Genomic DNA, 15,007 nt, shown 5'->3' on the forward strand with positions numbered 1-15,007 from the left:
TTATAATAAAAATATATATACAAATTTATATCACATGTTTTTTATTTAAATAGTATTTTAATAGAAAAACGCATAAATTTTATATATAATATATAAAGTTCCATATATGCTAAAATATATATTACACATTTATTTAATTAAAAATATAACAAAATAAAAATATATTATTACCTATCAGGAAGAAAACTAATAGTGCAGTAATTTGATATAATGCATAGTTATTCATAAAAAATGAAAGATCGGTATAAATTCATAAATATACACAGATTACCATATAAAAAAAGATAAAAAATAACAGATACGAAAAAATTATTCCAGTAAGTATATATATTACCAAAAATGTATTTCAATATCTTCATTCCGTTAATTAAAATTACATATAATACCTTAAAAGTACTAAATTGAGAGAAAGGAATCATATAGATTCAATATATTTTCAACCTATATTAAAAGTTCATATATAGATTGATAACATATAAAAATTTCACTGTTTATGCAATGTTAACTTATTCGTTCTAAGTATATAATAATGTTGAATAATTTTTAAAATTTTAAATAATCACATAAAAAATTATAAGAATAATCATTACAATAAAAGTATTTGTAAATATATAAATATTCATAACAAAAGCTGAAACCGCTAGAGCATCCGAACTAAACTCAGAATACTATAGCATTAACACAAAAACTATAAAATGTTACTAAATATTAAAATTAAATATATAAAATATAAATACAAGAACTCTCAAGATAACAGAAAACACGAAGAAAAAATACTGTACCTAAATGTATTAAGCCCATAACATAACACCACATATTCTAAACTAATACTTAAACATTTTATTCCCAAAATAATATAAATATAACCTAAACATAAAACATATATCCTGAACAGAATCCCTAAAACCAGAAAACCTAAAACCTGAACACTGAAACCTGAACCCTAAACCCTGAAGCATATACCCTGAAATTTGAACACTGAAACCAGAACCCTGAGTCATAAACACTGAACCCTGTTCATATAGGGTGTCATAGAATAATTACAAATAAATTCATTATTAATAAATGAACACAAAAATAAAAAAGGGATATAAAACATTTATAGGATAAAAACGAACTGTAATATGTAAAATATAAATAATAATTTTTTCTTTCCGTTATGATAGTATTATTATATGTAATCACATTTTACACATAAAATTCATAAATATATAGATATATACTTTTCCTAATAAAATAATATTTTATAACTGTTGCAAAAACAATTAGAACCTTATTTAATTATTAATATATATATTTAATAATTTGATATATATTTCAACATAACTATATGATAAAATAACATATAAATAAATAATCTGTTTTACATATATTCAATTATTTAATGAATTAGCAGTTTCTTCCTATATTATTACACAATCCTATATAATATACAATAATTTTATTTGTACATACCTATATATATATTTATTTTATCATATAATATATTTAATTTATAATATATGAAAGCATGAAAAAGAAGAAGTTTATTTAGAGTATTATTACTTAATACATATTTTATTATCGAATTATGTAATCAAAATAATTTTATTATTTAGCTTAAAGCATTATTTATTATATAAACTATAACTCATAATTTTTTAAAACTTAAAAACATTTATACATTTTTATTGTATTCATGATTGTAAATATTTTTCATATATATTCTTTTAAATTTTTATTATGTTGTATAAGGCTATTAATTTTTTACATTTTACATTTAATGTAATCATTATTTAGAATGATATAATATATTATTTTCATTGTTTCTTGACATAGTGTAGTATATATCAGACCCTTCATATTTTTCCCATTTTTCTTCTATGTTATTTAATCCTTTTCTTTTGCATAATATTGTACGACGTAACCATGAAACAATTGTTGTAAACTAAATATTAAGAAATAAAAAATTATGTATTCAAAATAACATTTATATACTCTAACTTTTTACTTTCTTGAATCATTTTGAAAAATGTTTAGTTGTATAAGTATTTACAAATTAAAAAATAATTAACCTCATATAAAACAAATAAAAAAATTGATATTAATAATGTTGCAAAAATTGTAATTATAATAGTACTTCCAATATTATATCCATGTGATGGTAGTATATCTCTTTTAAAGGGTTCATGAATTTCACTAAGTATAGCTTGAGTTATATTATTATACTTCTTTATATAATCTCTAAGCGCATTACAATATTCATCGACCCTATTAGGTAAACAAGCCTTTTTCATATATTCCTCATTCTTGTACATATCATATATGATTGTAAGTTTTGGCACATCCTCTTCTTTAATAATATCATCAGAATTCTTGCAAATATTATTATGTTCTTTGATTGTTTTTATAAATATATCGACAAATTCATTATAAATAATTGGAATGTTTTTAATTTCTTTTTTCTCATCTTTAAGAAGTTCATCATATATCCAGTAATAAAAGTATGCACAGGCTGCTTTATTTAAACTTTTATTTAACTCATTATTTATTTCTCCTAAGTATTCCTGAACTTGTAGACATATTTTTTCTGGGTCATATATATTTCGAATTAAATCTTTTAATTTATACTTACTTTCCTTACATAATTTATCTTTACTAAGACCTCCTTCATGTGTTATAGAGTCATGTACCTTTTCATCAAGTCTTCTTTTACATTCTGGAAATTTAGATAGAACCTCATCCTAAAAAGAAAAAAACATAATGGTAAGAGAGTAAGCAACTTCTATGAATCAAATTTCTATAATATTAACATATTATATCATATATTAGTTTTATAATATGTCAACTCGTATTTTAATAACATTATCATACAATAGAGATCATCTCTTATAAAATAATGTTTTTTTAAAGATGAATTATATAACAAAGAAATTTACTAACGGTTCTTTATCAATTTTTAAAAATATAGATAGATTTTATAAACAATAATAAACTCCTTTTTTTGTATAACTATGCAATACATATTAAAATAAGATAGAAATACATAATCATATTTTTTATCGAGTGTAGTATATAGTAATAATGACATATGATATACGATATATTTTTTTCAATTATTGTATAATAAAGATTTTATGTATTAGGGTTTAGGGGTTCGGTGTTTAGGGTTTTGTTTTAGGTGTTCATTTTTAGGTTTCAGAGTTTTAAGGATTTTAGTTAATGATTTAGGTGTCTAATATACAGGCTTTACCATATAATATTTTTAATTTAGCTTTTTAATTAGGTTTTAGTATAATTTCACAAGTTTTTTTAAAGCAATACAAAATAAGAGTATTATTTCTATTTTCTTATTGTAATGTTATGATATATATTGTTAGTAGTATTCTTTGGTATATGCATAACATTTTTACAATATATATATATTTTTTTATTTTATATGTGTTATAATTAAAATGAGATATTTCATAAAATAATAAAATATATATATAAAGGCGAAATTAATATATTTTATTTTATATATTTTTTAATATTTATATGAACAATTAATATTACTATAGTTTTATTTATTTTTTGTTAAAGTTTTAATAATAAGCACTAATATAATATTAATAAATCTTTTGTATCTGTATAAGAAATTATTAATTTTATTATTTTATTATAATAAGGAAAAAAATATTTTCGGATTTTTATATATGCTATTTTTATTAGCATCTACTTATTATGTATAAATATTGTTTCATTATATATTATATATTTATACTCTTTAATTGAACTTACTATATATAAGTTAATATGCATCATATTTTTAAGAAATAATATTTTTTAGTGTAACATAAATTATTTGAAAAATAAAATATTAACATTTTATAAAATAAATAGTATAATTTATTTAATTTATTTACATTAATGTTTTTAAATTAATCATGAATAAACTTCCTATATATATTTTATTATTATATCAATTTTTTTTTTCATTTCCAATGTGCAAAATGTAACATTTTGACTATCATATAGCACAAAATATGTAATATACAACATATTTTAAAATTGAAATAGGTAATTAACATGTAAATTTATATGCATATTATAATCACACAGTTTGTTTTACACATGATATGATTTGTCCGTTAAAATTTTAAATACACTATATATGTGATATAGATGATTTTCACTATAAAACATAATCATAAACAAAATAGAGATATTATTTTTTGAAATTACTATTTTAGTGAATAATTTAATTATATGTGAAATATAAAACAAAAAAAAAATTGTACCTACAAGGAAATTATGATATTATGTATATGTCATATAATGTTATAATTTTTTATAAAACTCTTTAGAAAAAGTATTTTATTGCATCATATTAATTACGAGAGTTGTATGCTTTTCTACGTCATGAATTATAATACTACTATCATATTATTCAATATAAATAAAAATAATACATTTTATATTCAAATACTGCATTAATTAGCACTATTGTTATTATGCATAAAATGCGTATGTAATGAACAATTACATGATATAATTATAACAGAATGTGGATATATTATATAGGTAAATAAGGATTAATAAATATTATGTTTAAAAATTAAAATATAATAATAACTTCACAAATTATCATTTTTTAGGGGGAATGATTATAATATAGTTGTATTTAGTGAATTTAGCTATTATAAATAAAAAATTAGAGATAAATATTGAATTTGTAGTTTTATTATCTATAATTATTTTGATTTATCAATAAGTGTTATATCACCTGAATATAAATATATTATTAGCTACATATATAATTTTGATATGCTTTGATGTTATTTAATATAGGACATTTTATTTAGTATAATAATTGAGGTAGTTTGAATTATATTCAAATTTGTGTGTATTCAATGATGTAGTTAATATCATATAATGTAATAGTCTAATATAATTATCTTATTTTTTTGAGAAACAACATACGTTTACTAAAATATAATTTATACAATCTTGGATGAACTGTTTCTTAAATGGAACAAGCTGTATTTTTTTTTTTCCCATATATCAAAAGTTCAACAGTGATAAAATATAATGCAATGAAAATAATTATATAATTCAGGGTGCAATTATACGTAGGATATTATATTATTATGTGTTATATTATAATTCATATTAAATGTTATATAATTAATATAAAAGGTATTCTTATAATAACAACAAGATAGCTGTAATAACAAGAATTGAATGAATATTGCATGTATATACTTAGAATATAGTAAGTATAATTACTGTTATTATTTTGATATACTATTTCCTCAACTATTCCTTATTGTTCAGCATTGTTTATACATAAAATTATTTTTCTTTTAGATATATGTAATTTACCTTCTTTTCTTGTTATACATATATAACTAGTATATTTTTGCATGTCTCTTTAATATATATACTAAAGTACATTACATCTATGAGCACTAAAAAATATTGATAAATTGAAATGGTATTCCAAAGTATTTTTACTACACAACATTATTTTTTTTCGCATGTGTGTTTGGAACTTGTTGTATCTTTTATATCTTACAAGAGTACTATGTATATAAGCAAAAATTATCTGTATAATAAAACGTTAATATTTCAATGCTTCAATTTAGAAAATTATACATAACACAAATTCTAAAGTTATCTAGAATCTATAATATTGAAAATAGCATAAAATGAAACTTTTTGTTGAGATATTTGTTTTACGTTTACCTAATAATATCAAAGAAATATATAATAATATAAATATAGACAGTTATAATATTTGGAGTATTACATACATAGAGAAATTAAAGTATATATTGGAACTCGCCTATAATGCATAAGAGTTTACAAGTAATTTATTTTTCTCAATAAATATATACATTTTATCAGATATAAAATTAATTACGTTAACTATGCTCAAATAGTTTCTAAACTTAAGAATCTGAATATAGGTATTTGTGAAATAAATTTAAATGTTAGTAGTTGATATAAATTCATATTTTCCAAAGCACTGATAAAATATTTTTGCAATTCGTTTATGGGGAAATTGATAAATATTGCAAATATATTGATAAAGTAGAGTTATTAGAAAACATAAAAATTAAATTATTTTTCATTTTAATTTAAAAAATATTCCAAAATAAACCCAATAATATGATCTGATTTTAGATAAAGCTACATCTGTTATATGAAAAATTATTATTATAGTGTGTTAACAATGTTGTATAAAAAAATACTTCTACTGTGATGATAATTTTTAAAAAAAATTACATATATTTTGTTATAAATATGTTTAATCAATGGCAATAATGTTTTCTTATTCGTCTTTAGATGTAACATATATTTCCCATATATACTTGAATTTACTTGTTGTATATCATTATTAGCTCCATCTTTATTTAACATGCACATCTTAAAGATGCTTTTTGGGTTAATTTATACTATAGTGTATAATAATTTTATGAATTAATATTACATAATGTTTGTTTCTTATATATTTAGATTTTTAACAATAATTTTATCTTTTAAGACAATGATATATAACTGCAATATATTCATACATAATTTATTATGTAATTAAGAAAAAGAAAATATTTCGTTGATCATATATCTTGAAACATTTAAAAAATTCTTGATGTTATAGATATGATAAGAGTACAAATAAAAATCCTTACAATGAGCACATTACTTAATATATTAAAAATATATATACATAAAGCATAATTATTTTTATATATTCTTCCTAATTATTTATATAGAGATGTATATTACAAATGAAATAAATATATACATATATATAACAAAAAAAAACATTTTATATATGGGAATCACAAAAATTCTTATGAAATTTTCATTATACATGAGATGCAATATAAAGTACTTTATTTTAGTGATATGAATAGGAATAATTATAAATATAATGCTTTAATTATATGGAAACGTATATTTATTAATATTTTTTTAATATCAATTTAATTGAATATTACAATATTGGATAAGGGAGAAATAACATATTTGCGTTTCTACATTATAATATATAAATTTGTTACAATTACAACCTAAAACCCCCTTAAATAAATAAAACACGATAAATATATAATAATTTAAACAAAGTTATTTTATTAAATACGTCTATTTTATTACATGATTAAAAGAATTTAATTTATGTTAATATAGTATGTAAATTATGTTATACAGAATAATAGTTATATATATTTTTAACAATTTTATCATCAATAATACGTATTTTAGTTTTTCTTTGTTTATATAAAGAGATTGTATATATATAGAACACACAAAAATAGCATTATTTCTTAATATGGCATTAAATAATATATTTTATTATATTTATTTCTTAATGCAAGATTACACTTGGAATGAATTTTAACAAACATATTATATTCACAAATATCAATATAATTTTTTCCAAGTTATGAATTCAATTATTGTATTATATCTATGAAGAACAGAACAAGGAACAATTATTTATATAAAATTATTTATTGTTATAATTATGTAAGTAATGAAGTTATACGAATATATACTCCACTTAATGGCAGTACCATTTTTACTTTGGAAAAAATATCTATAATTTATAGTATAAGGAATAAGAGTAAAAAAATATAACTTTTAATATTCATTTAGACACTTAAGTTATAATATATAATGATAAATATAATTTTCATTGAGTATTCCCAGTTTCTGAAAAAAAGGTCACAATGTAATATTATATAATGGATCAGATTTGACTACAGGCTACACAGTTATCACTGAATTTTGTTACGAATAAATCTATAATTTACATGACTCTTGTATTACCTGTACATCTGGTATTCTAGAGAGATTTAAATTTAAGCGTTTCTTATTTAATAAGGTGTAATGTTAGTACATAGCACAAATATGTATATCATAGATAATTTTTATATCTTACATCCATACAATGATGATAAAAATAATTAAGTATATTTTATGGTAATATCTCTTATTAAAAATGACCATGTAAACACATGTGTATTATAAAATTGAACAGTAGGAAAAAAAATTATTACATGTAGCCTATATAAACCAATAAATTCAGAACTAATTAATGAATAATTTTTGTTGCATACAGATTTATATTTTAGAATACGATCGTTATATATTATAAAAATATTTAGTATATTTTTAAATATAATATAAAAAAGAATTAAAAATTAAATAAAAACCATGGTAAAATTAAGACAGTAATTAGAATTATATTTAAAGCAATAATGTTCGCAATATTTACATCAGAAAACTAAATATACTCCTACATTATAAAAAATATTTATGCATAAAAAATTTTTTTCGAAAATCTTGAAATATTTTAATATCATATAAAATTCGTAAAAAGCGATAAAATTGTTTTTATTAGTAAATATTAAATGTACAATCCAAATATATATTATGTCTTAACATATTATGATATAAATAAAAGGTTTGTAAAATGCTCATTTATGAGGTTATTTATTTTTTTTGTGTATTAATAAGTATTTAATAATTTTCTTATGTATATTGAACACACATGATGATTTCAAATGTACGCACTAGTATCTAAATTGTATTTTAATTTAGTTTGCTTTATATTACTATTTTTATTCCATTCATATGAGGATATATATTTTTAAAACTAATATACTACATTTAACATTTCAAATTAGTTGAGTCTATTACTTCTCAGAATTATAATAGGTTATAATTTTTAAATAATATGAAGAATATTAAATAGGACGAAATATATATTAATACATGAATGGTAAATAAAAAATAGATAATCTAATATAAAGAATCGGCGTAGCTTATATTTCTACATAGAATCTCGATAATAGAATTCTAATTTTTATGATTAAAGAATGATATATATTCATGAATTAGAATAAAATACCCTTTTAAAATTCTGTACAATAAAAAATAAGAGCATTATTTTTTTCATGCCCTTATACGTATTACATTTACCATATATGATTAGAGTTATATATTATTTTGTTATTTTATGATTTTATAAAAGAATATATTAAAGAAACATTTTGTAAAATAAATTATATATTACAAAATAATTATGCCTCTCTTATATATTAACTTTTTAATAATTAAATAAAAATTTTCATGGTATATATATTAATTTGTTACATATAATTTATTATATTCTATAACATATTAATTGAAGCTTCACGAATCCTACTATTATAATAAATTTATTATTATTTTATATAATAAATAAAAATGATATCACTCTGTAAGATTTTATTATTATGAGAAAATATACATCTAACTATATATACGTGAATGTAAAATTTAGATTATTTAACTTCTATAATAAATTTAATAATATTTATATATTAAAACATAAAAAATCTCTTGTAATTCATAATTAAAATGAAATCTATAAAACTCGACACTTTAGATTTAAAGATTTATTATATTGTTTATTTATATATGTTTTAAAATATTTATAATATATAAATTATTTTTTTAAGCATATTATGCACATATGAATTAAGTATATTTACATAAAAATTATTATTCCATATTATTCAGAATATTTAATAGGAACATAAATAATAATAGATATTTTGACTAATTAAAATATTATTTTAGCAAAGTACGAAATAATTATCATGAAATTATTATTCTACTAATTTTATTGGAAAAGCAAGCTATATAACATTAATGGCTTTATTATTTCCTATATATGTATATGATTACACATGGTGTTATTTAAAATATTTCAACATAATATTAATTTTTTTGAGAACATTGATCAAGAATAATTTTTATTTTTTAAATTACACAAAAAAAACATATAATAATATTAAAAAATAATTTTGCATTGTGTAACATATTATAAGCAAATATCAAAAAAAAATATATTACAACTAAACAATAACAATTCGTTATATTTTGTTAATTATTTCTAAAAACAATTATATAACATAATTCAATAACTAAAACTATATAAATATTATGAAACATATTACTATATGATATATAATACGTAATATAAAATTTTTCTTTATTATTTTCATTGTATATGTAATGAAAATCGTTGAAATATGAATATAAGATAATGTAAATTATGAATAATACATTCATAAGTATATATATATATATATATATATTAAATTAAAATGTTTATTTACCATGTAGAATATAAACATATTATTTTAGCTTTATAATAAAAAATCATTAAAAAATATCATTTAATTATTTAAATATTAATCATATAAATTATGCTATATTAATTTTTTTATTCATAATACTTTTTATAAAAGCTTAATGATTATGATATATCAAAAAAAATAATTGATAAAACAAAAAGGATTTAGAAAATAAATCCAAAAATTATATATAAGGAATTATATAGATAATATACATTAAATCTTAAAGCGTGAGCTAAAACTAAAGAATATTGAACTTAGAAATATATATATTAAATTGATAAAGCAATTAAAGATATATAAACAAATATTATATATTAAAATTGTTGATTATATTACGTAATCAATTTATTTTACTATATGATATGAAAATTTCATTAAAATAGCATTATAAATATAATAGTATTAAAAACATATTGTTCATAATTTGACGTTATGTTATATATCAAATAAAATGCATTTATTTTTTTTTTGGTAATTTTTTTTAAGAATAATATACTTATATAGAAAATATAGTACTAACATTATTTAAATATATGAATAATTTAACAAAATTTTGAATATAATGTAAAAATAAAATTATTTCATGAATTAATACATATGATATAAATAAAATACTTATTCTGACATTCTTAAGAATTAAATTTTTCTATATATTATATATAATGATCCATATTTAACAATCAAAATAAATATAATATAATGAGTGATGCTAAGAAACAGATTGAAAAAGTATGCTTCATTTGTTTACAAAAATTTTAATTGATAATATATTTATAAAATATATTGTTTACCGAAATCCAGGCACAATTATTTTATTTATGAAAATATTTTTAATTTTTGTATATATTATGACTTTTATCCTTAGTTCAATTTTACAGGTATATTTCCTACATGTACAAGTGGTTATAAATGGCAAATATATCAGCGTTTTAGTGATAATATGGCTGATCATTTTACAAGATTGTGTAGTCAATTTCGTAATGCTGTAACAAATAATAATTGTAACACTGAGGATTTTGTACAATGGTGCCAAGTTCTGATTGTATATTTAAATCGCATAAAAAATAATGAATCTATGTTTAAGCCAGAAGTATGCTGCAAATATTTCTATTACAAGTTAAAAAAATTATTACTGAATAGATGTAATTGTACTTGTAAAGGTATTTATGAATGTTATGAAAAAATGACACAAATAGTAATAAAAAATTTAGGTACAATAATACCTGATGTATGTATAAAGTACCCTATCAATATTGATGAAAATACATTTATTATATTTGGTAATCTTGATGAACTAATTAATAGATTTAATGAATTCATCAGTAATTATCATAGTCCAAACTATTCCGACATAAAAGAATTTATAAGGCTTATGAAATTACTTGAAAAAACTGAATTTAAGAATAATGAGAGTATTAGATTATTATTGAAAGAATATGAAGATCAATATAAAATATATTTGAAAAAATTTAATGAACGAAATCCTATATTATATTATCTCACTAAGGATGGATACATTAATGGAATATTGAATGTAGAATCACTGACGAAAGAAGGTGTAGAGGTCATAGGAGCACAAACGGATTTTACTACAGGTACTGGTACAGGTATAGGATTTTTAGCTTTTGCAATATTAGTTATTGTATTCATTTTGTATAAGGTGACAAACGAAATTCATTTAATAAATTTATGTTGTATTATAATTTATCATAAGAATAATTTAAATATATTTATATAAAAAAAAGAAAAATAACATATAAAAATATTATTAAATATTTTTTTCAGTATACCCCTTATTTTTCATTTTTACACTCAAGAGCAAAAAGATTAAGAAAAAAGTTGAAAAAAAATTACAAAAATAATCTGTGTTTTAAGGACACATTTGATTTTGAATACAAGAATTCTACTGATAATACATGTAAAATAGCATATAGATCTATTAGCTATAACCAATAAATACGTAATTTTAGTTATGGTTTTCGGTTTATTTTTTTAAATAATACAAAAAATGTTATTTTTTGTACAAAAGAATTTCAATTATATGAATATGAAAATTTAATGAAAAAATAATAATAAAAAACCCGAATCTTAGGAATTTACAATAACAAATACAATTTCCATTTCTACTTATTTAGACAAGAAGAAACAATAAATATTTTTAGCATATAAAAAAATAAATAATATATAAATGCACATTGTAAATGATAAGATATAATATTTTTATATTAATATATTGCTATAATTAAATATAATACATTAACACACACCATTAAATATAATTTCATGTGTCAGTTATTGTACATTAACTAGAATAAAAAAATCTTATGAAGAAATATATTAAAAAAAAAGAAAATAATAAATATATAATAAAATGCAATTTTCTAGAAACAATAAAACATTGTAATTAAAATATGAATATAATTTGAATATATGTACTTTGGAAAAATTAATCCTACATGAATTTTAATATTTTCTTTAAAATTACGATTTCTGAATGGCATAAAAGATAATTATAACTGATAAAATATAAGGCTTATTGAATACATTATATATTATATAAATATATTTATCCTGAATAAATTTTTCTCAGATGTAGAATATAATTACTCCTATTATCACTTTACTCTCTGTATAAGCTTCTAAATCAATTATATATATTACATTGAAAGGGCATGGTATAGTAAATAATCATTTTAAGCAAAAAATATAATAATTAATAAAATTTATATTATTTTATATATTTGAAGAATACATTTTGTAATTATGAGTTCTAATAGAGAATATATTATTATTTTATATATATATTATCAATTTCTTATAACAAAACATTAGTAAAAATTGTTAATACCTTATATGTACGATTATAACAAGTCTCAAGTTTCACAGTTTTAAATAGTGTGAAAAATTTTTGTTTTATATGATTGTTACATTTATTCAAATGTTAGAATAAATATATTTAAATACTGAAAATATGAATTCTATGCATATTCAACTTAAATATATGCTAAGAAAGAATAATATTTTATTTATATATTAAATCATAACATCATATATATAGATTCATAAAATTCATATATCATACCTCATTGATAAAAAAAAATGATGTAATGTAAAAGTGAAATATACAAAAAAAAAAAAAATATTAAATATAATATTATTATATTTAAAGTAGAAAGTTCTCAAAGCAGTTAGTTCTAAATATATAATTATATAAAAATAATATATAATAATATTTAAAGAAAAAAAAATAAGGAGTCCATAAAATGAAGGAACGTATATTATTTCTTTTTTTATTTTCCTGTTCTTTTTATTTTCCTTTATGTATATACGAAAATGATCCTATGATAAACACATACATATATTTATTAAAGTGCATTATATTAATTAAAACTATTTAAAACATATTTTCATATATAAAATCCATGAATGTGAATTACCATGTTATTCTAGATAAATATATAGGTATAGAAAAATAACATATAATTAATCAATTAAATAAATATATATATTCCTTTGGAATGCTTTTATTATTTAATATTTATTTACCTATCTTTGAACAAAAAAAAACAGAAACTAGATATGAGTCAGCATGTGAATATAATTTTTTTAATAATATTTATATTTTTATAATTTATTGTTTAGTCTTCATGAATTCATATTAAACTATATATAATTACACATATTTTTTATAATGAATTATTATAACATGTTATGTGATGTATAATTATATATAATATTCTGACCTTATTATATATGTAAAAAGAAGCCATACTTTAATTTTTATTTAGCATTAACTTTTATAAAAACCCATAAAATTGCATATTTTTTATACAAATGCTACATACATAGTATTTTTTTTAAATTAAAAATATAATAATACAGTTTTATAATTCTTTATTCCTATTCTGAAGTGTGAACTACTTTTTAAATACAATAATATAGTATTCTAAACATTAGATACGTAATATAATTGAATTATTTATTTTTTTAAATTATAACTGTTTCAGTAAAAAATAATATATAAATTTATATATGTACAATGCATTAAAATAATAAACGTTATAAAAATTAATCATAATCATTTCGTTACATTAAATTGGCCTTTTCTATTGTATGATATATATAGGTATAAATGCAATAATAAAACAGAAAATGTTTTAGAGAGAATTAACATGTAGGAAGATATTGCATTAGTTAATTTATGTTAACAAATATCACGATAAAATGAAATTATTATAATTCGTATTATTAAAATATTTATATCTGGTTTTATATTAATTATAGTTTTAATTTATGCGGTTTTTATATATTAGGCTAACAATTATATAGAATTCATTTTATTAAAATATATGAATATATGTATTTTCCACTGTAAATAATATGTATGCATAATTTAATTCCTTTAAATGTTAATATTCTGTAAGATTTATATTTGTTTCTGTTAAATTAATTATACATGTTCCTTATATTTACTGTTTCTTATAAGATTATTATCACATAGATTTACATTTATAAAATGTTTCACAATGGAGTAATATATTTATATAAAATATATGCATTTTAAGTTTTGAAAGTATAACTGACATACATATTATATTAACCATATATTGTGTAAGAAACCTTTTGCATATAAGGCGCTTTTTAAATTTTACTTTCTAAATCTCTATAAATGATGAATATATTTAATATGATTCAGATATTTTGCGTCAGCTAATATATTCTTCTATATAATTTATTTTTCTAACAAAATAGTAACGCGTGAGATATATTAATGGTTACTAATATAGAAAAAATAATAAATGCCAAAAAATATATTATTCTAAATATGTCAAATGAATATAATGTATATA

General features: G+C 18.5%; 2 protein-coding genes across 2 annotated transcripts; one reads left to right on the forward strand and one right to left on the reverse strand.

Annotated features, from left to right (window-relative positions):
* Nucleotides 1–1,771: 1,771 nt before the first annotated feature.
* PGO_000230 (variable surface protein) lies at nucleotides 1,772–2,865 on the reverse strand (the record flags this gene model as incomplete). Its single annotated transcript, XM_028690732.1, has 3 exons — nucleotides 1,772–1,927; nucleotides 2,055–2,723; nucleotides 2,854–2,865. 3 exons carry the CDS (start codon nucleotides 2,863–2,865, stop codon nucleotides 1,772–1,774), a joined length of 837 nt encoding a protein of 278 aa, XP_028546533.1.
* A 7,991-nt stretch (nucleotides 2,866–10,856) lies between these two features.
* On the forward strand, nucleotides 10,857–12,113 carry PGO_000235 (variable surface protein; the record flags this gene model as incomplete). Its single annotated transcript, XM_028690733.1, has 3 exons — nucleotides 10,857–10,886; nucleotides 11,023–11,817; nucleotides 11,943–12,113. The coding sequence occupies 3 exons, from the start codon at nucleotides 10,857–10,859 to the stop codon at nucleotides 12,111–12,113; spliced, it is 996 nt and encodes a 331-aa protein (XP_028546534.1).
* Between the last annotated feature and the right edge of the window lie 2,894 nt (nucleotides 12,114–15,007).

This window comes from Plasmodium gonderi, assembly GCF_002157705.1.
Source record: "Plasmodium gonderi DNA, contig: Pgo-contig_22, whole genome shotgun sequence".
NCBI classification, from domain to species: Eukaryota; Apicomplexa; class Aconoidasida; order Haemosporida; family Plasmodiidae; genus Plasmodium; species Plasmodium gonderi.